The 25,279-nt window shown below is 40.1% G+C and overlaps 1 protein-coding gene across 1 annotated transcript in view; it reads left to right on the top strand.

Moving 5' to 3' along the window:
- Positions 1-25,279, top strand: part of HCN1 (hyperpolarization activated cyclic nucleotide gated potassium channel 1) — a 363,129-nt gene that overhangs the window by 258,712 nt on the left and 79,138 nt on the right. Inside the window, exon 4 of the mRNA XM_075183866.1 lies at positions 8,221-8,439. Coding sequence (XP_075039967.1) covers positions 8,221-8,439 — 219 coding nt within the window. The remainder of the gene's footprint in view (positions 1-8,220; positions 8,440-25,279) is intronic.

Genomic DNA, 25,279 nt, shown 5'->3' with positions numbered 1-25,279 from the left:
AAATGAGGGGGGCAGAAAGAGAGGGGTACAGAAAAATGAGGGGACAGAGAGGGCTACAGAAAAACGAGGGGGGCAGAAAGAAAGGGCTACAGAAAAACAAGGGGAGCAGAAAGAGGTGAGTTCCGGCACCTTTTTTTTTTTACAAAAAAAGCACTGTGTACACCTAATCCTTTCCTATTAAATGTAAAAATCAATTTCTTTATTTGTTCACTCTATTACCGACATGTTAACACTAGAGCATGAGGCAAGGCAATAGCAACTTGTCTTTTCTCTTGGCTGATGCCCATGTCCTTATTTCCTTAGTTGACATGCTTTCCAATATACAGATTTACTCTCAAGGGCAACACTGCAATACCTTGAATCTGGCACATTGATGTAGAGCTTGATTAACTAGGCACTAACTCAGAGCTTGGGGCGGACTCTCAGTAACACAGCCTGGTGTGTGCCACAACTGAGGGGCCTGTTACATGGAACACAGCATATATAGCAGATTGATACAGTCATTAGACAGACAGAGAGAGGTGTCACAGATACTCCCGAGAAGATTGTGTTTCTTTTTTCCAATTTATATTTTTGCTTAACAGAATTAATTAAGGGTTAAGTGACAAGTTTTAAGTTATTATTTAACCTATTTACCAAAATAAATATATGCAGATATACACTTCATAATTAAACTAATTAGAATTAACATGATGTTAATTTATGGTAATGAGCCATGAATAGAGGCAGATATTTATTTTAAATTGATCCACAGTTCAGGTGTTGGCAATTGACAAGTTATAATGGAGAATAGTTATAAGACGGTAGAGTGCTTTATAATGTAGCTACAATACCTACAGTAATACACTCTTATGTTCTGCATGCATTAATTAATTACTCATTAGTGATGCATGCACTTGGGGAGCAAGCAGTTGTCTGCAGAAGCATTATAGGAAGTGTTGGGGGATGAGGACACAACACATTGAGCCAATGGCTAAATATTAATACAAATTGCATACTTGATTCCCCCATTCTGTGCGTGGGAATTCCTAGAACTCTACCTCACCGCCAATCACATTGCGGCCTGCGCAGGATATCAATTATGATTGGCTGGAAAGCTAGTGGCATAATGTGTCCTGATTCTTCTCTCATTCTAAGCGAGGCTCAGAACGGTGGATTACAAATACAGAACATTTTCCTTTGGATTACGGGAGGAAAATTTTCCCGTTGGAAGAAGAAGATCACCTTGGTGTACTTGAAATACAAGTTATATTTGTTTCTATAGCTAAATTGGTAAGCAAGGATGTGGGGTGACTTTATTTTATTCGTTTCTGTATAGATTTATTTAACAATAGTGTCTGTGTATTTAAACTTTATTAACATGGTTATTATCAAGAGAATTATTATACTGTGATCCCCCGGGGGGGCAAATCTGCATAAGAAAGTAGGTCTACGATTGTTTTTGTGCTCCAGCGTAGTACAAATTTACCAATTTTTCTTCTCATTACCCCTATAGCCACAGCGCAGGTGTGCCAGGAAAAGAACAAGCTCTTTTGAGCATGTAGTCTTTGGGGGTATACTATTCCCCCCCCCCCCCCTCCATCGAGGCTCTCCTGCCCTGCAGTGTGGGATGATTTTGCAATGACAGGTGTATTTCCCATTCGTTTCCCACCACCACCACCGCTTTAATGGAAACCTGCCCAGGGTGTCTGGAACTGGTTGAGCAATTCGGGGTTGGAGGTTTAAGCTGTCCATTTTTATATATTTATTTTTGCAATGTATGGAGTTTCTCATAGTCTCCCACAGCAATTACATTTCAATGGGGCTTCTGCATTTATTACACATACTTTAAACCCCATTGAAATGAATGGGTTGTTGAAATGAATGTAGACATTCTTGGGTTGCCTGCATTGTGGAACACAGATCAGAAGCGTACATGAATATGTACGGTATAGCTTTGTAAGCAAATAGTAGTTGAGTCCATAAAGAGATAAATTATCTGTAAATCTAAGGCAGTTGTGGAAACCAGAAATAAAAGCATAATACTGGTATAGGATCCTTCATTCAAAAATCAGTTGTTCAGAAAGGGATAATGTCGTAATCACAGATATGATCACCGAGGGGCTGATGCTCCGTTCGACATATATGTGTCAAAACAAAAAGGTCTAAAAGCCCACATGGAAATATAACGTATTTACACCCATATGCTGAGTCAAACACATCTCAATGAGACGTCTGGTCTACGCCAGTATCATATGCGCCAAGTGTTTATGTCAGGTGTACATTAGATACACTTACACCCAATCAGATCATAAACACAAGAAAAGTTTTTTAACATTTATATTGGTAGTGAAAAATGTATTTGCCATTAGGTTTCATTTAAATGATTTAAAATTAGGGATGTGCACCGGCGACTTTTGAGGTCTCGTGTTTTGTGTTTTGGATCCGGATTTTCACAATGTTTTGGGTTCAGATTTGTTTCGCAAAACACCTGCCGAAAGGTTTTAGTTCGGATTTAAGGTTTTGGATTTGGATTTTTTTTTAAATAAAAACTTAAAAGTGTAAAAATCAAGTTTTTGGGCTTATTTTCACTCCTACGCTATTATTAACCTCAATAACATTAAATAACAATCATTTCCACTAATTTAAAGGCTATTCTGAACACCTAACACCTCACAATATTTTTTTTTTTTTTAGTACAAAACGTTGCAACGAGGTATCTTTCTGGACTGCGTAGAGGAGTGTTCCCCACAATATAATTAAAAACCCATCAACTGGTCTGAATTAGACCCAAAAATAGTATCTGGACTGCGTAGAGTAGTGGGCACTGGGCACCACAATAAAATATATAGAAAACCTTCAACAGGTCTGAATTACACCCAAAAATAGTATCTGGACTGCGTAGAGGACTGGCCACTGGCCACCACAATATAATATATAGAAAACCTTCAACAGGTCTGCATTACACCCAAAAATAGTATCTGGACTGCGTAGAGTATTGGGCACTGGGCACCACAATAAAAAATATATAGAAAACCTTCAACAGGTCTGCATTACACCCAAAAATATTATCTGGACTGCGTAGAGGACTGGCCATTGGCCACCACAATATAATATATAGAAAACCTTCAACAGGTCTGCATTGCACCCAAAAATAGTATCTGGACTGTGTAGAGTAGTGGGCACTGGGCACCATAATAAAAAATATATAGAAAACCTTCAACAGGTCTGAATTACACCCAAAAATAGTATCTGGACTGCGTAGAGGACTGGCCACTGGCCACCACAATATAATATATAGAAAACCTTCAACAGGTCTGCATTACACCCAAAAATAGTATCTGGACTGCGTAGAGGACTGGCCACTGGCCACCACAATATAATATATAGAAAACCTTCAACAGGTCTGCATTACACTGCACATACGGCTGCTCCTCCATCCTCTCCATCATATACATGTTGGAGTTTTAGCGTGTCAAAACCTCTTGTTTTTGATAATGACAGTGCATTTTGAATATTTTTTTATTTGCCCCACAACACTGAATGTACTTTATCTATGATACGCATCTATCTTTTTTGACTGCGTAGTGTGGTGGCCCCAGTACACAATTTGGTACCGAGGCCACAATATAATTAAAAAACCCTCCACGGGTCAGAATTCCACCAAAAAAGGGTATGGACTGCGTAGTGTGGTGTGCCCGGAACACAATTTTTTACAGCGCCAACAATATAATTTAAAAATTGGGCATCAACTGTCACCGTTGTTTAATATCTGATACACCTAAATATGGACTGCACAGTGGAGTGGCCCCGGTAGTAAATTTGGTGCCGGGGCCACAATACCTCCTCCAACTTCCAAGTGTAGTGTTTATAAAGACAGACAGCGTCGAAGTGTTATTTGTTGACTTTCTTAACCCTAAAATTGTCCCTGTTGCAAATATTCGTGCAATGGAGAGTTACTTTTTCATTGAAAGACTCAAGCTTTCAAGTGTAGTGTTTATAAAATATAAACAACAATACAGTAGTTCTAGAGCACGTCAATCCCTCTTGTTTTAAATTATGACAGGGCATTTTACTTTTGGTTTAATTTCTTGAATTTGTTTAAATTTGGTTTTACTTTTTGAACATGGCAAACGACCGTTGATTGGTCATATAATGCAAAAAAAAAAGTTCCAAGATGGAATTGTCCTTGGGCCCTCCCACCCACCCTTATGTTGTTGTAATAGGACATGCACACTTTAACAAACCAATAATTTCAGCGACAGGGCCGACCAAACAACTTTGGCTGAAATGATTGGTTTGGGCCCCCACACCAATAAAACAATTAATCTCTCCCTGTACAAACTAAACAGGCTCTACTGAGGAAAGATGTCGTCCTCATCCTCAACCTCTGATTCCTCTCCCCCTACAGTGTGTACTTCCTCCTCCTCACACATTATCAATTCGTCCCCGCTGGACTCCACAACCACAGGTCCCTCTGTACTGTCTGGAGGGCAGTACTGTACTTCATTGAGGAATTGATTATTCATTTTTATAAACATCATTTTTTCAACGTTGTGAGGAAGCAACCTCCTTCGCCGCTCACTGACCAGGTTCCCCGCTGCACTAAAAACTCTTTCCGAGTACACACTGGAGTGGGGACAACTCAGTTAAAAAATAGAGCCAGTTTGTACAGGGGCTTCCAAACTGCCTTTTGGAGTTCTACCACATCACTACCTCTAGTTAATTTAGATTGCAAGGCTTGTAAATATAAATACTTTGAAGATAAAAAAAGCAGGCTGCACAGACTGTGGAGCTAGAAAGTGTAATTAAATGGACCACGTTACTTTGGTGGCTATCTATGCCCCCCCCCCCGCCCTACACTTGTAGTTGAATATAAATAAAGCAGCCTGCATAGACTGTAGAACTAGAAATTCAAATATACAAAGAAATGGACAAAGGAAGTTTGGTATCTGTCTGCATCAGATCCCCTCTCCACTAGGAGTAAAACAGAAAACTATTCAGCCGTTATATAATCTAGAATATAAATAGAAATTGAGAAAGGCAATTTGGTATCTGTCTGCATCATAATCATCAACATCCTCCTCTGCGCCAGCTACATCAATATCCTCCTCCCGGTGTACAACATTCACACCTTCATTAGCCAAATCTGTAACTGGACTGTGGGTGATCCTTCCAGCATATGCAGAGGGCGTGCTGCAAATGCTGGATGGAGTCACCTCTTCCCGTACAGTGATGGGAAGGTCAGGGTTCACAACCAACAACACCCTTGGACTCGCCTTGGGGATTTGTGATGTCATCTGTTTAGAAGGCAGAGTTCTTTGCTGTTTTGTTGTTGTTGCTGACAGCATAACTCTCTTAAATTTTTTGTAGGGGGGGGGAGAAGGAGGGCTTAGATCCTTGGGTGAAGCTGGACCACTAGTCATGAACACGGGCCAGGGCCTAAGCCGTTCCTTGCCACTACGTGTCGTAAATGGCATATTGCCAACTTTACGTTTCTCCTCAGCTGATTTTAAGTTTCTCTTTTTGCTATTTTTTGAGAACTTGGGCTTTTTGGATTTTACATGCCCTGTACTAGGAGATTGGGCATCGGGCTTGCCAGACGACGTTGATGGCATTTCATCGTCTATGTCATAACTAGTGGCAGCAGCTTCAGCATTAGGAGGAAGTGGGTCTTGATCTTTCCCTACTTTATCCTCCAAATTTTGGTTTTCCATTATATGTAGCACAAGAGAGCGTACCCCTAAGCCACAATCACTCGGCAATGCCTTTAAAAATTATATGCGGCACAGGAGAGTAGCACTGGACTTATACTGCTGAATCAGTGAACTTTGTAATAGCAGTACCACTGGACTTATACTGCTGAATCAGTGAACTTTGTAATAGCAGTACCACTGGACTTATACTGCTGAATCAGTGAACTTGGTAATATTGCAGTACCAATGGGCTTATACTGCAGGATTGGTTTTGCAAATTTTGTTGTAATTAATTTTTTTTAAATAATTTTTTTGTATTTTTTTTTATAACTTTTTTTTAATTTTTTAAACACTTGGGAATAATGGGGAAATAACTATGCCCTTAGAAGCACAGAGCACAGGACACAGCACCACTGGACTGAACAGGACACAGCACAGGACCCAGCAGCACCACTGAACTCAAAATTGACAGAGCACAGCACACAACACCACTGGACTGATACTGCAGAATGTGTGAACTTTGTAATATTGCAGTACCACTGTACTTTTACTGCTGAATGTGTGAACTTGGTAATATTGCAGTACCAATGGACTTATACTGCTGGATTGGTTTTGCAAATTTGGTTATAATTATTTATTTATTTATTTATTTTTTTATAACTTTTTTTTTATTTTTTAAAAACTTGGGAATATTGGGGAAATAACTATGCCCTTGGAAGCACAGAGCACAGGACACAGCACCACTGGACTGAACAGGACACAGCACAGGACCCAGCAGCACCACTGACCTCAGAAGGACAGAGCACAGGACACAGCACCACTGGACTGAGCACAGCACAGCACAGCACAGCACAGAACTTAACTGAACAGCACGAGATATAGCAGGACAGAGGACCACCTAACACACCCTCCCTCTACCCTGATCAATGCCCGAGTGAAGATGGCGGCGACTAGCGGGGAATTTATAGGATCCGAGTATCGCAAGATCTGACAACGGGATTATGAGTCAGAGCCTCAGTTTCAGATTTGAATTTGGCGCCAATACCCGGATCTGTCTCGGATCCGACTCGGATCGGCAACGTTCGGGTGGGCTCGGATTTCAGAAATCCGAGTGCGCTCATCTCTATTTAAAATGAACCTCTACATTACAGCAGGTATGAGTTTCCTTCTCGTATATGAATAAAAGTAGCAAAATATTCATTCTAAAATAAACCCACAACATCATATAATATAGGAACAAGTAATGACTAAATTTTCTGAGGTCAATCGGCAATCAGCCAATCAGAACCTTCTATCTAGTGCTGGCGACCGTCATCATCATCATTATCATCATCATCAGGTATTAGCACCAGGCCTCAGACACAGTGATACAGCTTCAAACAGGCATGTCTGTGTCTCCGTGTGGGACTGCCTCCATCGCAATTACAAAAACATGCCCTTACTGCACTCGGATTGTGCTACCCTTCCAACCCCTGTTCTGCCTCTCCAAGCGTAAGGGGGCGCAAATGTCAGATGTGACCAAATCTGCATAAGGATGTAGGTTTATAACATTTTTTGTGGACATGTGCAGTACAAGTTTGCCGAGCTCAAACAAATATGTGTACACCCAGCTCAACTTCAGCCGTTGTGTCTCCATCTTAAGTCACTGCAAGAAACACTACTACACATGTCAATGAGGAGGAGAATGTAGGGAAAGATGGGTCATTTTTTTAATGTAATTTAAAATATTTGATATAGTAAGACTTTTATTTGTCGAGACCTAAGATCCAATTATTCCATATAATCCCTCCCATACAGCCCCAGACTGGCATTTTAGTACAAAACGTACTAAACTTGGGGTGTAGTAACAAGGGCTGCACTCTGCCACTGTTTTATTGTTTAATTTACCACATTATTATCTATTGTTTACAAATTACAAACCTTTAACTACTGGCTCAGTGACTAAGGCTCAGTTTCCACTTATGTGTCTAATACAAGTGGGACGCAGCAGGTTCTGGTACAATGGAGATCTAAGTAAATTGGGGATTACGGGCTGGCACCTAAAAACTGGCACAGGGAGTCCACAAAATGTAAATCCAGAAAGAGCTCATACCTATATTATTACAATTATTTGTATATATATTCTAATATGTATTTACGGTCAATAGTGTTTCAAGTGTTCTAGTGCTAATCCGAACATGTCATACCCATTGTACCTATTCTTCAACGAGCACCAGCAGAATAATCATCTATCTTTAGCTTTACAGACAATAAAGGAATACCATTCCCCTTCAGCGAAATGCAATTGATGTACAAGCATGAGTAGATATACGAGAGAGTTAGGAAAGCTATCTAATCATCTTAGTTCAGTGTGATAAGCAACATTGGACAGGCTCTCCGAGGCATTGCTTGGCAGCGCAGGTGGAATACATACATTTCACATGCATGAAAAGGTTTGCTCAAGCGTTTTGTTCCAACGCTCTGTCTAAAATTCATTCACTGATGTATATATTATTAATATAAATGCCTAATGTTTTTAATTAAGATGACTATTTTTTTTTTCCAGAATGATTCCTGGGGAAAACAGTATTCGTATGCCCTCTTCAAAGCCATGAGCCACATGCTGTGCATTGGTTATGGGGCCCGGGCTCCTGTTAGCATGTCCGACCTATGGATAACTATGTTGAGTATGATTGTTGGCGCCACGTGCTACGCCATGTTTGTTGGCCACGCTACAGCCTTAATCCAGTCCTTAGATTCTTCACGTCGACAGTATCAAGAAAAGGTAACTTTCTCATGTTCTCTTAAGTCTAAAGTGTACAGGATACATATACGGCTGTAACCAGTAGTATTTGTGCGACCATGTCCCAATACACATTTAAGATGTAACAGATACAACAGATCAAGGCACATATTTTATATATTTTTTATTTAAAAACTTACTTTATAATGTCAATGTTGTCTTTGGAGTTGGTTGTGTTTGGTTTATTTTTTTCATTGTATAACAAATTTTGCTACTTTTGTTCAAATTGTACTTTGCGCGTGTCCTGCCAAACCAGCTATGTAATCTCTGTAGCCCACCATAACGTAGGCTAGAATTTTGTTTTACTTGGTAGGTATTCAAGCGTGAATGAAGAAAACATATTGATATTGTTATGACGTAGATATAAAACAGTTTAATGAAGCAAAACAAACAAGCAAGCAAAAAACAAACACACACGCACAACTACTCTAGATGGACTGTTTTTGCTGTCATATAATATATGCATGTTTTTTATGTAGGTGTTCCACTATATTTGTTGCAGGGGCATGGTATGTCCTGTGTTAAGTCTACCAGTTATTATTACTTTTGTATTACGTTTGTATAGTCGTGGGAGTGTATTGAGGCCTGATTTAGTGGAGGGCTAAACAAATGAAGCTGGTTCTTCACCGGTGAATACATGTGGCCAATGAAAAGAAATCTGGACTGCTGTGAAAATCAAGAGCTGTAGGGGCAGATTCAGTGTAGCAATGGACTGCATAATTGTTTTGCTATGATACTTAGTTAAACGAACGTCTGTAGACACTTGCTACTTCTGTATTGTGCAGTACCCTCCCCACATTTACTGTACACATAGACAAGCACAACCATGCCAATAGAAAATACACCAAACGTTTAATTATGATAAAATTTAATTAATCAGCTAAATAGGACATACATGGTAATCAATACAATAAATTATTTAAAACAAAGTCCAGCGACAGTCTGATTGTTAATCAATGTCATTGCAAGTAGACAATCTGTTGCATTCCTGAAAAACATCATTAAATCACATATCCCTAATCAGAATTATTAAATATCATAATACAAATATTCTGAAATTTTTCAAAATACTTGGTTAATTAGCATTAACAACAAGTCGTGGCAAATGCATGAATAATTATACATGGTTACTGACAAAAGGGGTGAGATTTGCGAGCTGATGTTGGGGTTATCTCTTTGTTACTACTATTATGGGTTTAATATATTATTTATTTTTATTGTATAATTTATGATTTTTTCTTTTTCCATAGGCATGTTTGCTCCTGTTAAATAATGATGTATTTTGAAAAACTGTAGACTAAAATATGATACGTTTGAATTAGGATTATCGATTTTTGAAATTTTGACTGTTTTTAACATAATTCTCAGAATTTATGTCCTATTTACTTGATTTAGTGAAGTAAATGAGATATCCATAAAGTTTTGTATATATTTTGATATTGCCATTGCTGTACACCTCTATGGCCATTGTGAAAGGGTTTTGTTGTCGGTTACTGTGGTGTACCCCCTGATTATTTCTGCTTGCTGTGATTACACTCAGTTGTCATTAATATATATCCTGTGAGTATATTTTGGACACCGGTAGCGCATAGGGGCTGTGTTCACTTCTATAATGCAAGTAGTGGCAAAATTCATGCAAATCGAGTTTCGCGGTCAAACTGACCGTTTGGCAGAGGTGCAAAGTTTCGGCAAAACAATCTTTGGGGGGTATTCAATTGTTCGGCTTGACGGCCGAAAAACTCGCGCTCTAAAACTATTACCGTTAATACGGTAAAATTGCGCTTAAAAACCGTTCATATGGTAATTTACTCGCTGAATTTCAGCTCGCAGCTCAGGGAAATTCAGCGAGTAATTACCGTATTAACGGTAATAGTTTTAGAGCGCAAGTATTTCTGCAGTAATGCCGAACAATTGAATACCCCCCTTTGGGTTACACTTGTGCTTTGCCATTCAGTGCAATTCTGTTCCACAATGTATCTGCAATTCAGGGGCGGCATCATTCAATTTATTCTGCTGTAGGGTGTGGTTGGGTGCAGGATCGGGAGCAATTAAGGCCAAATTCCGAAAATAGAGACATTTGGGTCTCTACTTAGTATGTACAATAGAAATCCTTGTGTCAGCGCAATTTGCTTACTTTGCTCATCTCCCCGTTGATTCTAGCTGGCAGCGATAAGAGGAGTCTGTCTGCAGTGCTTTGCATGGAGAAGTTCAAGCTATTAGAAACCTGATGAATCTATTCGCCGGCGTTGGTTACTGTTGGCGTTGGTTTCTTCCACGGCAGTAGCCTTTGATAGATATGGTGAAGCCCAATGCCCGACGAAAAGGGGTGTTTTTATTATATTTATAGGGCTTTTCTCCCTATAGTAAATTGGGCCATTTAGGCTTAATGGACATTTGTATTGGTGCTATTGAGTCTTGGTCTGAAGTTTATAGTGGTTGTATGTGAAATTATAAGTGTTTCTGAACAAGATTGTTACAGGTTTTAGCTACATGAAATGAAAAGTAATACTAGGAGCTTGTGTGGCAAAAATCAATGTAGTCGGACGGCAAATAAGTACAGTAGATTGAACACTCTGTGGTTTGTACTTGAAACAAATGACATTGATGAATGAAAATTACTCCTTGCTTTTTCTCTGACTTTCTTAAGACAAGAATAAAACCTAAACGCCATGTCCTTGGGCTGCTGCACATATGCTGCGGGAGCACTTTGTTAGACTGTCATACTAATTGAGTTTTGGGGAGTTAATGATGACAAAACTTTAAATATTGATTTATCACTCAACGTGTCGGCGTCATGTTTGCCTCATAGCCCCAGAGCAGCTGGAGGAGACTGTTGTTTTCAAGTGTTCTCTCCAATTCTACTATTTTAAAACGTAATGATAGAACTCTGTAACGCTTAAACTCCTTTTTTGCAGTTTCAAGAACATTCTAAACCTCCCTTAGGAACAAGCGTAGCAAAAGGTTAAACATGATGCACATGTGATCCTCATATCTAGGCCATAGTTGCCTACTGGACATTCTGGGAGATTCACGAATTTCAGTCTCCCGGGAGAGAAGGGCACACCCCCGCATTCTGCCCACTTCCCTATGTGAAGTGGGTGGGGGTGGGACTTACTGACAAATTCACAGCGCATTGCATACTCCTGAAATGCCACAATTCGCACAGCCACACCCCTCGAACCCCGGAGAGGAAATCCAAAATGTTGGCAAGTATGATCTAGGCGTGTTATGTATTTCTTTATGGAACGCTTTAAAATGAGTCATGTGACACATGTAGATGGGGGCTGTTAATTGGGTAGTTTTAAAAAAACAGACAAGTGTATATGTATAATGAAACTCAACATGGTAATGGAATAGTGACAAAACAGATTCAATATTTTCGCTCCTATTCCTGCTGTTAGGACTTTGTCTTCAGTCTGAATTTGGCCTGCAGTACCTCTGTGCTACCAGATGTGCTGCTCTAATACCTGGACAGTTTCTCCCTGCCTGCAAGGGGTTAAGCCCTCATCATCAGATCAGGATCATGATCATCTGTTTCTGGCTTCTTAAGACTGCCTTTTCCAACAGGCTAGCTCCAGTTCATTTGTCTTTGTCTCTGTGAAACTCCTGTCTGGATCCTGACCTTCTCTGTGGTATTTGACCGCTTCATTGTTCCTTCGTTTTGCACCTTATCTTGTGACCCAGATCCTGGCTTCGTTTGACTTTGCTCCTGCTTACTCCCTAGTATTTTGTGGCTCTTCCGGCTTATGACCCCTGGCTTGCCTGGCCCTTCTTTAGCCTAATCCTCCTGTGGGTCATTCAGTGCCTCCTGCCTCCTGGCTAAACTGTGCCTCGTGCCTCCTGAACACAGATTTTTAGAACTACAGTATCATCTTCTTTAGAGAATCCCAGTCTGCAGGACTCCAAATTTTTCATTTACATATGTGAAACCATGCAGTGTGATATTTGGACTCATGGATTCAAGCATAGAGACACTTGTGATCCCACACCAAACTGTCATCGTCTCGTTGCCTTACACTTTATTGCTATGTGTTGCTCCTATGCGTTTGGTTAACATATGTTATTGTATGTTGTGCGTATTTATGTTAATTGTTGTATAAGTTAGACACGATATTCTTAAATGTCGCCAGGTAGTGTGTTTAATCAGGGATAAGAGAGAACAAAAGATCTGGGTTAAGCAATTAGCGTATGCAAATATAATACCATTAAACTTTTCATATTTAGCCAATAAGGTCATTGTAGACTTGTATCCTAGATTAGACTCCCAGGCACCTTCGTCACAGGGAGCCAACGGTCCCCAACCACATAGGAGGAGGACACACAGGGTTAAGTCTTATCATTTTCCCACCTATCACAATTTGGCTGCCACCCCTAATCCACCACCATGGGAATACTGAAGTAGATATAACTTTTGTTTAGGAATACTGTAGTGTGTTTGTGGATTGGTGACTAGGAACTACGTTTCCATCACATGTGTACACTGTAACTGCAAACAATCACCTCTGTCTGGTGATTGTATATCCACATGTCTGCATCTACGGAATAAACTAAATTTTAGTTTCAACAATCTGCCTAGGTGATTTTAAAGAATCCACTAGGACGTGTGGTCCTCACAACATATAAACTAATAAATATTCCACTTTAAAATTCAATAACCCTGTGCTTGTGTTAAGCTTGGACTGCACTGATTTATACATGTAGGGCCTGGTTCACTAAGAAAAGTAAATAAAAAAAGAGTGTCTTTGCACCTTGGCAAAACCATGTTGCATTGGAGTGGGAGCTAAATTTAAAATGTGAGGACAGATTTTTAGTTGGTGTAGGGTATGTCCTAGATCAACTTTAAATTTCAGTGTAAAAATAAAGCTATCAAGTATTTGTGTGCTAGATTAGAAAACGGCCAGTATTTTTCTTATCTGCAAAATAATAAACTAATATGCACCCCTTGCATTGTAACACGGTTTGTCCAGGAGAAAACGTTTTTTAGCCTTACTTTCCTTAATGAATCAGACCTGTATTGTTCAATATGTTTGTTATGTAAATAACACCAGGCTCTTGGCGTCTATCCATAGCGCAACAGCAGAGATTATGGTATCGCTATTTACCTGTGTACTGACTGTGATGAGTCTGATTTTGCTCCAGGGAAAAAATGAGCACCATGTGCCGCAGTTTGGTGGTCTTCCACTCCCTCCCCATTTGTTGTACAGGAGTGTGCGAGTTTCCAAAAGTGTACATAACAATATACAATATACATAAACATGACACAACAATGTACATAAACATAAACATGACACAGCAATATACATAAACATGGCACTACAATAAACATAAACATGACACAACAATATACATAAATATGACACAACAATATACATAAACTTGGCACAACAATATACATAAGCATGACACAACAATATACATAAACATGGTACAACAATATACATAAACATGGTACAACAATATACATACACATAAACATGACACAACAATATACATAAACTTGACACAACAATATACATAAATATGACACAACAATATACATAAACATGACACAAAAATATACATAAACATGATACAACAATATACATAAATTTGACACAAAAATATACATAAACATGACACAATAATATAGATTACATAACAGTATACATAAACATTAAACTATGTATATCTTCTACTTACCATACTTACCAACATTTTATTCTTTCCTTCCGGGAGATCCCAGAGGGTAGTTGAAGTGTGAGGATGAAATGGGGTGGGGCACAGCAAATTGCATCATATTGACCCTGCCCCCTTGATGCAATGACGCGATTCAATGGTGCGATTCATCACGAATCCCATTTCAGAGGCTCCTATCCTGCCCATTTCACTAGGAAGCGGGAGAATGGCCTATTCTCCCTAGAGCCTGGGAGACCTTTCCGGAATTCTGGGAGAGTGGGAAAGTATGATATATAGATATATATATATAGACATTACACAACAATATACATAAACATGACACAACAATGTACCTAAACATGACACAACAATGTACATAAACATGACACAACAATATATATAAACAGTCGCTCTCTCAATACTGCACTTTGTTGCACAGGAACTACAAACTATAAAATATATTTTCTGTTCTGAACAATCACACTTTTACCTTTTTCTTCACTGATGCAAAGTAAAACAAAATGTAACAGTAGTCTATGTATCTGACAGGCTTTGAAGATAAAAGCATGATTTTTATATTACACGCTTAGGGTTTCTTGTGCCCTCATTCTGACATTCAGTGAAGAGAAGACTCCAAATTCTATTTTCTTGTTATAGTTTGTCAAAATTGTCTGGTATATCCTGCAAGCAAATTCAGTAGGGAACGCAGAGCCGCTGTGATTGGTATACATTTGTCAATTTATACTTTGATTCTATTGCTAATTACAAAGGGCTTTCAAAATCACACTGACCTTGGATAATGTTAAGTGAACAAAAATGAATATATTTTGTCCTACCGTGAAATGTTCTTCAGTGACAAGCTGAGAGGTGGTTAAATGCAGCACCTGGTCAGGGATGACTTGTCTGAATATTGCCACTGGCTTTGGGTAATGAAGTGAATAGATGGCAAGAGAAATTATTCATTTTAGGCACTCATAAAGCACTTCATATCTGTCCATAAGACAATAACTTGATATGTGGCACTATTCTTGGTGTGTTTGAATATTTCATAAATGAGAAGACGTAATCCAGGGGCACTACACAATACAAACAAATCACCAAAATCTAGACAATTTCCTGTTTTCTCCATTACCAATCCACTACTCCAAGTAAGATAAGTTAGAATTGCGCACAAACAAACATCACATTTGGGCTTAGACTACTATATATAGATCTTGGGGAGACACTAAGGGGTATATTTACTAAACTGCAGGTTTGAAAAAGTGGAGATGTTGCCTATAGCAACCAATCAGATTCTAGCTGTCCTTTTGTAGAATGTACTAAATAAATGATAACTAGAATCTGATTGGTTGCTATAGCAACATCTCCACTTTTTCAAACCCGCAGTGTTGTAAATATACTAACGGGAAGTTTATTTGACAATTTTCAAATGAACACACATTGGGTGCGATTTTCATCTCAAAGCTGCAGGATTTATCAGCCTCAAATCACATCTGATGTGATGATCAGCAGATTGAAAACCACTAAATTGCATGCAGTTTAGGCCAAACCGCCTGGTGAAACCAGATGGTAAACACCAGTTTTACCCTACATTGTGTAAGATGTTTGCATGCTGGCACTTATAGAACTACAAGCGTCAGTATGCACGTAGGTGCCAGTGCCTATGGACACTTGCAGTGCTCGAAGCGTGCTCTACATGTGTATGTCCAGTAAAACATGTCTAAGAAGTGACACCTTAATGAAATAAAGTAATAATATTGCCTCTGGAATTAAAAATAAATAAATCATAATGTTCTCTTCATGAAATAAATAAATCACTGCGTCCCATTCATAAAATAAATACATCATAGTACCCCCTTCGTGAAATAAATTGCTTATAGTACCATCGCTAGATTGTAAGCTAGTTCTGTCGATGTCCACATGAAAGAACAGTCATGAGCTGTCAGTGCATGCTAGCACTTGTAGTACCACAAGTGTGTGTACTACATTTGTACAGTAGTTGCCTGGAAACCATCAGCCCCGGGAGCACTAAGGCAGGACCCGTGCAATTCAGCATTGTTGCGGATGCCCAAGAGTTTTTTCAGACCCCTCCCTAGAGGATCGGTCCAATGCTGAGTAGCACAAGTTTTATTTATTTTTCCTCTGTTATGGCAAGCACGATATCTCAAACAACATGTGGTTTCAGCTAACGGGCCTATCAGAACCAGGTCTAAAAAAGCTTCCATTTTTTCTGGTGGTTTGAAGTGAGGTTTTGCAAACTGCAGCGTCAGAGAGCGTACAGTTTGTAAACCTGTAATGTAAACAAATCGGGATGGCGGTTTAAACTATGCTTTAAAACATTTTTTTTTATGTGTAGTTAGTAAATCTGTCAATTTCCAAACCACACATAAATTCACCCAAAAATTGTAAATATACTTCTAAGGGGTATATTTACTAAACTGCGGGTTTGAAAAAGTGGAGATGTTGCCTATAGCAACCACTCAGATTCTAGCTGTCATTTTGTAGAATGTACTAAATAAATGATAACTAGAATCTGATTGGTTGCTAGAGGCAACTTCTCCACTTTTCCAAACCTGCAGTTTAGTAAATATACCCCTAAATCTCTGACCAAGTGAAGTTGATATGTGAAATCCATGAACAGTGAAATAAACTAAAAAATCATTGTGCCAGATTTGTTAGTAAAAGTACAAGGAAGAGAAAAGCTATTTTGATTCTCCAAAAAAGAAAAAGAAAATGTGAGCACAGGCCCATATACGGATTTTGGCGCTTCTTACACTTCCAATTCCTTATGCTTGGAGAGCCGAAGTGGTGGTTACAACTCAAATAGACGTGGAACACAGATGCAGATTTGCATAATTATGACTCAAGCAGACATGGATGCAGATACGTCAGTCAGGAGGCGTGTTGAACAGCAATAATGTACAATGATGATGATCAGCAGCACTAGCTAGCTGCTTCTGATAGGCTGATTGTATATTGACCCTTCCAGTTGATAGTATTTCATCACGGCTGTATTATATGAAGTCGCGGCCATTAAATATTTCACTGTGTATGCCCTTCATCACTTTCCCATACCTTGAATAAGATAACCCACTTGTATAAAATAAAGACACAGAGACTTGAGTAAAGTGGCACTAAAGTAATTTATTATAACCTAATTAACCTGGTGGTGGAGAAAGAGCACTGCAGTTCAGCTCCAGCGATACCCAACCAAGCGTGGACATGGCAATATAGCCTTAAGTCCACCCACTTCTCTCATAACCCCACTGCTTGGTCGACCCTAACCTGACATCAGAGTAAACTGCACTCACCTCACTACTCACTCCCCCTCCCTCACTGAGCCGGGCGAGGCCCCTCCCCACGGAAGGGACAAGAGTTACCGATTGCCTTGTAAGGGGACAGATACCTGTGGCCACTCACGATAGAGTCGTATATATCAGCCGCTGATCGCAGTGCCTTTCTCCCCCACCAACTACCTATAAGCCCTTAAGGACCAAGTTAACGAAACACCATTCCTAAAAATTACACCTAACATGGCGTGGGTGAGCGGGATTTTGTAAGCCGAGTGACTCAGACCAGGAAGTGCAGCATACTATACAAAGCCACAAGACCCTCCCCTTTACCTCACTGGTCGGGTCTACATCCCTTTTAACCCCTTCAGGTAAGTGCAAGCTCGAATGCAACACTGTCACTATTTAATAGCGTTCGTCTATAGGGGACTCTCTTGTAATTATTCACATTACTCAATTGACATTTCCATTTGTACTACTGCAGGAAAGAAGATTCCTACTTGATTTTTAATGCAACTGTGTTTAAGCAGGACGCATCTTGAGCTGCAAATAAACTTTTTCCTGATGTGTCTTTTCTTACATCTTATTCAGGCACAAATATGTCCAACTTTACATGAGGCCTTACACGCTCCATAAAATGTGCCAAAGTGTAAACAGAAGAAAACTTTGCAGTCAGTGAAAAGGGCGACAAATGTTCTATAGATAGAAGGAATATAGAGGAAGAAAACAAAGGGAGGAATGCGAAGATGGAAATGAAGTGGGTGGATATGTTGAGGGTGACAAAGAAATCGCGGACTAACTAAATAACTATTTTTGCTCTGTATTTAATGTTGAAAATCCAAAGGGGTTTGTATCAAAATGGTATACATCCAAGAGTAGTAAAAGAACCATGAGTAGTACTTGTAGCATCATTAACCAAACCAAACTTTAACCAATCACTTCTGTCGGGTATAATTCAGAGTAATTGGGGATTGGCAACTGCTGTTCCACTACATAGAAAAATGGTAGTAGAGACGAATATTATAACTGTACACCTCTGAGTCTCACAGGGCCTGAGTCAGTAAGGAGAGCAAGGCAGAAAAAGAAGTAAATTTGATCCTGGACAACCATGTTACAATGCATAGGGTGGAAATTATTTTATTATTTTGCATGTAAGGAAATTACTGGCTGCTTTTTCATCTAGCACACAAATACTTGATAGCTTTATTTTACACTAAAATTTAAAGTTGATCCAGGACATGCCCTATCCCAACTATAAATCTGTCCCCACATTTTAAATTTGCCCCCCCCCCCCTCCAATGCTACATGGTTTTGCCCAGGTGCAAAGTTACTCTTTTTTTATGCTTTGCTCTCCTTAATGACTCAGGTCACAGTGTCAATAGTAGGACAATTGGTTGAATCACTTTAAAAAAGAATTGTCCAACAAATGATAAGATCCAAGGCAGCATAATGGGAGATCTTGTCAGCTCGGTAGATAAAGTGATAGAACAAGCTTATTTAGATTTAGGCATTTGATACATGGTCTCACAATAAATTAATTCAGAAACTGAGAAACCATGATTTTAATAAAGATAATGGAATGGAAAAAGTTTGGATAAAGGTCAGAAGAAAACGTTGTAGTCCGTAGTTAAGTTCAGATGATGGGGGAGTGCTTCAGGGATCAGTCCTGGTCCTGCTTTGTTTAATCCATTCATTAGTGGTATTATCTGTGGTCTACGAGGGAAGGTATGTCTTGTTATTGATGACACAAAGATATGTAACAGGGTCGATACCTCAGAAGAGATAAAATAAACAAGTAGTGTCTAAGAGACAATAGAGGAGTGGACTTCTGTGGAATTTTAAATTGAATGCTTAAAAATGTTAAATAATGCATGCAAAAAAAAACAAAAGCAGAATACAGACTGAATGGTGATGTGATCTCAACCACACCACACAGAAGGGACCTGGGAGTTATAGTCTAAGACGATGTAAAGGAATCAAGCAGTGTGAAAGGTCATCACAGTTTGTGGTTGTATAATGAAAGGTATTAGTAGTAATAAGAAGGAGGTTATATTGGCACTTTGTAGGTCACTCACTTTGAGTACTATGTACATTTCTTAAGGCCCTATCTACAAAAATACATTAATAAAATATAACAAACGCTACTAAACGGTGCATGGACTGCATAATAAAACGTATCAGGAAAGACTCAATGAGCTAAATATCTACAGCTCAGAATGGATATGATAGAAACAAAGCTCAGGAAGACTGTATTATTACTAGTAATAACAGGATTTATAGAACAAGATGACAGGAGGGAGGATGATTGAAAAGTAATATAAGGAAGAAATTTTTGTACAGGGGGGTGATAGTTCCTTGACATAGTCTGTGAGCAGTTGTGGTAGGGATTCATGTAGTACAAGAATTCAAGAATTCATTGCTAAGACCCAACCCTAAAAAACCACATCACTTCCTCCTCCCAAAAATCTCAGACTGGTTGGACTCGTAGGTTCTTTTCTATTACCAAATTCTATGGGCTCTACGTACCAACGTTTGTGGAGCAGAGCGGTGCTGTATGTAACGTTTAGTGACTAAGGATATTGGTGCGCAGAGAAGGGGAGAGAATGCATTAAGAGCGGTATTATATAGGTGCATGGAGTGCGGCAAATATGAGATCCAGAGGTGAGAGAGACACGTCAATTTCAGTTCACCTCCACCTTCGAGGCCCAGCTCCCCCATGAGGCCCTCACTCTGCCAATGCATGCTCAGAAGAGACTTCTACCCTATTTAAGGAAGGTTAGATTGGCATCACCAGGCCCCTACTCAAATTTTGCTAAGAGACCCGATGCACTGTTCCGCCCCTAGTGCAAACTGGTACATTGACACATTGACCTCTGCTCTTCTCTATCTTAGTTCTTGGAAAACTAATAAGCTCTTTTGGACTTCATGATCATCTCTTTGGGGATGATACCCAAATCTATCCTCTCCAGATCTCTCACCATCTGTGTTGATCAGTGTTACTGGCTGTCTTTCTGCCATTTCAGCCTGGATGTCTACTCCCCACCTCAAACTCAATCTTTCAAAAACCGAGCTAATAATATTCCCACCCGCCCCCAGAAGCTGCCTACCTGACTTCTCTCTTTCTGTTGACAATAGGACAATAAATCCTACCCTTTAAGTTCGCTGCCTAAGTGTTATCTTTCACTCACAGCTGTCCTTTGTTCCCCTCATCCAATCTGTATTCAGATCTTGTTACAATCATCTATGGAACGTTTCCATAATACTCACATATCTCCCACAAGACACTGTAAAAACTGTAACTCATACTCCTATTATCTTCCGCATTAAGGAGCCTATATATGATAGGGAGAAAAGCCCTTTTTGATGGATTAAGGCCTTCTCCCTATAAGCCAAAGCCCCAGTGTCGGAGAAGACTATTGCCAGGTAGTCTCTGGAGATGGCTTCCCCATGCAAAGGGGGAGCCAATTTAGCAATGACAACAGAGGTACAAGTACCGCTGCTCTCCCCCCCTATCACCTTCTCAGGATGGAGATTTCAAAGGTTCTGCACAATAAAATGTTTTATTATTTAAATATTTTTTCTGAATTTAAAAACAAAAAATGTTTTCTTTTTTTTTATATTTTCAATATTTATTGAAAGTGCAACTGGAAACCCAAGTCTGGATCACATATGCGTATATTCTCCCACTCTGGCCTGGCAATGCAGACAGTTCAACTTTACAGCTGCCAGCCAGTATCCGCTATGCATAAGATCTGCGAGTCCCATCCCAAGCGCATCACTTACTCCCACACCCCGTTACAGGACTTTTTTAGATCTGTGCCCTCTCTGTAGATTTCCCACACTCACACAACAAGACTTTCCTCTAGCCTCAAACCTTCAAAGTTCTATGGAAACTCAACTCTTCAGGCAAACTTATCAAATTCCAAAACTACATTCCTAACCCACTTAGGCTATTCTACGCGATTACAATCCTTCTACACAGTTTCACACAAAAGTTACATGTGTTCTCTATCTATGCTCAGACCCCCGGACCCACATTGCTATGTGACTGGATCACTCCTCAAAGCACTTTTTACCCTTGCAATCTGGCTAAATCACTATGCAATATGTGGCACTTAACCCATGCTTGCTTGCTCTCTCGGAATTCCTGGGAGGCTCCCGAAGTTCGTGGAGTCCTCCTAGACTACCAGAAGAGTAGGCATTCTCCCGAGTCTTGGTGGAGGTGTGGCTTTATGACGCAATTCGCACTAGCGAGCCCTGCTCCTGCTACGCAGTGCCATGAATTACGGTATTTCATAGTAGGGGACGAAGCGACCCCTCCTGCACTTGTCACATGACCTCCCCTCCATGATCTCTCGTTGAGGAGATTTTAAAAGTTGACAAGTATGACTTAACCTCATGTATCAAACTCATATTGTCTTATAGATTGTAAGCATGCAAGCAGGGCTCTCTTTGTCTTTCTGTTAATACCCAGTCTCGTTTTATTATTGTGTTTGTTAGCACTACGGAATATGCTGGCACAATATAAATAAACATTAATAAAAATAATATTTAATTGGTGATGATTAGTGAGCCAAGTGCTACAATAAAGCATGCTTCAACTGTAGGAAAAATATGGTATAAAAATGGAGCAATACTGATACCCACAAATAGTGGACCCTTGTAACACGCTATGCAGCAATGCCTCATTAATATACACAATAATTATTTTAAAGTGATGTATATTTTAGATCTATATAGATTGCGTAACTGTTGCCAAATCTTCAGACACATATCAGTCATATAATTCTCATATTTTCAAGGATTTCAAAGGGATTGAAGAACAACCTGTTTCTTTTCTTTCCAAATGCCCAAAACAAATTATATTTAAGCTCCCTACCAAGAGAAAGTAAATTGTGTGCTCGGAATACAAACCACTCTGTAGGAGATATCTAAATGAGGCAGTGGCCATCTGTACATTTGCCCGTCATTTGGGTGTTACTCAGTGGGGTCCTTTATAACATGCTACAACACTATTATAAAATGCTGTGCAGCATGTTTTTCATTTGGGAACTATTGTTGTCAGGAGGATATTCCTTAATGCTGTTTACTATAGTTTTGTGAATTATTTCTATATGAAAGTAAATATTTTAGTCTAAGGTAGTGTCCTACATGTAATAACTAGGGATGAGCGCACTCGGATTTATGAAATCCGAGCCCACCCGAACGTTGCGGATCCGAGTCGGATCCGAGACAGATCCGGGTATTGGCGCCAAATTCAAAAGTGAAACTGAGGCTCTGACTCATAATCCCGTTGTCGGATCTCGCGATACTCGGATCCTATAAATTCCCCGCTAGTCGCCGCCATCTTCACTCGGGCATTGATCAGGGTAGAGGGAGGGTGTGTTAGGTGGTCCTCTGTGCTGTTTAGTTCTGTGCTGTTTAGTTCTGTGCTGTTTAGTTCTGTGCTGTTTAGTTCTGTGCTGTTTAGTTCTGTGCTGTTTAGTGCTGTGCTGTGCTGTGCTGTGCTGTGCTGTGCTGTGCTGTGCTGTGCTGTGTTCTGCAGTATCAGTCCAGTGGTGCTGTGTGCTGTGCTCTGTCCTTCTGAGGTCAGTGGTGCTGCTGGGTCCTGTGCTGTGTCCTGTTCAGTCCAGTGGTGCTGTGTCCTGTGCTCTGTGCTTCTAAGGGCATAGTTATTTCCCCAATATTCCCCTGTGTTTAAAAAAATAAAAAAAAGTTTTTTTAAAAAATACCAAAAACTACTTTAATATTTTTTAATTACCACAAAATTTGCACAACCAATCCTGCAGTATAAGCCCATTGGTACTGCAATATTACCAAGTTCACACATTCAGCAGTAAAAGTCCAGTGGTACTGCAATATTACAAAGTTTACACATTCTGCAGTATCAGTCCAGTGGTGCTGTGTCCTGTGCTCTGTCCTGCTGAGTTCCGTAGTGCTGCTGGGTCCTGTGCCGTGTCCTGTTCAGTCCAGTGGTGCTGTGTCCTGTGCTCTGTGCTTCTAAGGGCATAGTTATTTCCCCATTATTCCCAAGTTTTTAAAAAATAAAAAAAAAGTAAAAAAAAATAAAAAATTTAAAAAAAAAAAAAATATATAATAATTATAACTAAATTTGCAAAACCAATCCAGCATTATAAGTCCATTGGTACTGCAATATTACCAAGTTCACACATTCTGCAGTATCAGTCCAGTGGTGCTGTGTCCTGTGCTCTGTCCTGCTGAGTTCCGTAGTGCTGCTGGGTCCTGTGCCGTGTCCTGTTCAGTCCAGTGGTGCTGTGTCCTGTGCTCTGTGCTTCTAAGGGCATAGTTATTTCCCCACTATTCCCAAGTTTTTTAAAAATAAAAAAAAAGTAAAAAAAAATAAAAAATTTAAAAAAAAAAAAATATATAATAATTATAACCAAATTTGCAAAACCAATCCAGCAGTATAAGTCCATTGGTACTGCAATATTACCAAGTTCACACATTCTGCAGTATCTTGTGCTACATATAATGGAGACCAAAAATTTGGAGGATAAAGTAGGGAAAGATCAAGACCCACTTCCTCCTAATGCTGAAGCTGCTGCCACTAGTCATGACATAGACGATGAAATGCCATCAACGTCGTCTTCCAAGCCCGATGCCCAATCTCGTAGTACCGGGCATGTAAAATCCAAAAAGCCCAAGTTAAGAAAAAGTAGCAAAAAGAGAAACTTAAAATCATCTGAGGAGAAACGTAAAGTTGCCAATATGCCATTTACGACACGGAGTGGCAAGGAACGGCTTAGGCCCTGGCCCGTGTTCATGACTAGTGGTTCAGCTTCACCCACGGATCTTAGCCCTCCTCCTCCTCCCCCCCCCTACAAAAAATTGAAGAGAGTTATGCTGTCAGCAACAAAACAGCAAACAACTCTGCCTTCTAAAGAGAAATTATCACAAATCCCCAAGGCGAGTCCAAGGGTGTTGGTGGTTGTCAAGCCTGACCTTCCCATCACTGTACGGGAAGAGGTGGCTCGGGAGGAGGCTATTGATGATGTAGCTGGCGCTGTGGAGGAACTTGATGATGAGGATGGTGATGTGGTTATTGTAAATGAGGCACCAGGGGGGGAAACAGCTGATGTTCATGGGATGAAAAAGCCCATCGTCATGCCTGGTCAGAAGACCAAAAAATGCACCTCTTCGGTCTGGAGTTATTTTTATCCAAATCCAGACAACCAATGTATGGCAATATGTAGCTTATGTAAAGCTCAAATAAGCAGGGGTAAGGATCTTGCCCACCTAGGAACATCCTCCCTTATACGTCACCTGAATAACCTTCATAGTTCAGTGGTTCGTTCAGGAACTGGGGCTAGGACCCTCATCGGTACAGGGACACCTAAATCCCGTGGTCCAGTTGGATACACACCAGCAACACCCTCCTCGTCAACTTCCTCCACAATCTCCATCAGATTCAGTCCTGCAGCCCAAGTCAGCAGCCAGACTGAGTCCTCCTCAATACGGGATTCATCCGAGGAATCCTGCAGCGGTACGCCTACTACTGCCACTGCTGCTGTTGCTGCTGTTAGTCGGTCATCTTCCCAGAGGGGAAGTCGTAAGACCGCTAAGTCTTTCACAAAACAATTGACCGTCCAACAGTCGTTTGCCATGACCACCAAATACGATAGTAGTCACCCTATTGCAAAGCGTATAACTGCGGCTGTAACTGCAATGTTGGTGTTAGACGTGCGCCCGGTGTCCGCCATCAGTGGAGTGGGATTTAGAGGGTTGATGGAGGTATTGTGTCCCCGGTACCAAATCCCCTCGAGATTCCACTTCACTAGGCAGGCGATACCAAAAATGTACAGAGAAGTACGATCAAGTGTCCTCAGTGCTCTTAAAAATGCGGTTGTACCCACTGT

The sequence above is a fragment of the Mixophyes fleayi genome, chromosome 1 (assembly GCF_038048845.1).
Source record: "Mixophyes fleayi isolate aMixFle1 chromosome 1, aMixFle1.hap1, whole genome shotgun sequence".
NCBI lineage: Eukaryota > Metazoa > Chordata > Amphibia > Anura > Limnodynastidae > Mixophyes > Mixophyes fleayi.
This window is presented reverse-complemented; position numbering and strand designations above follow the sequence as displayed.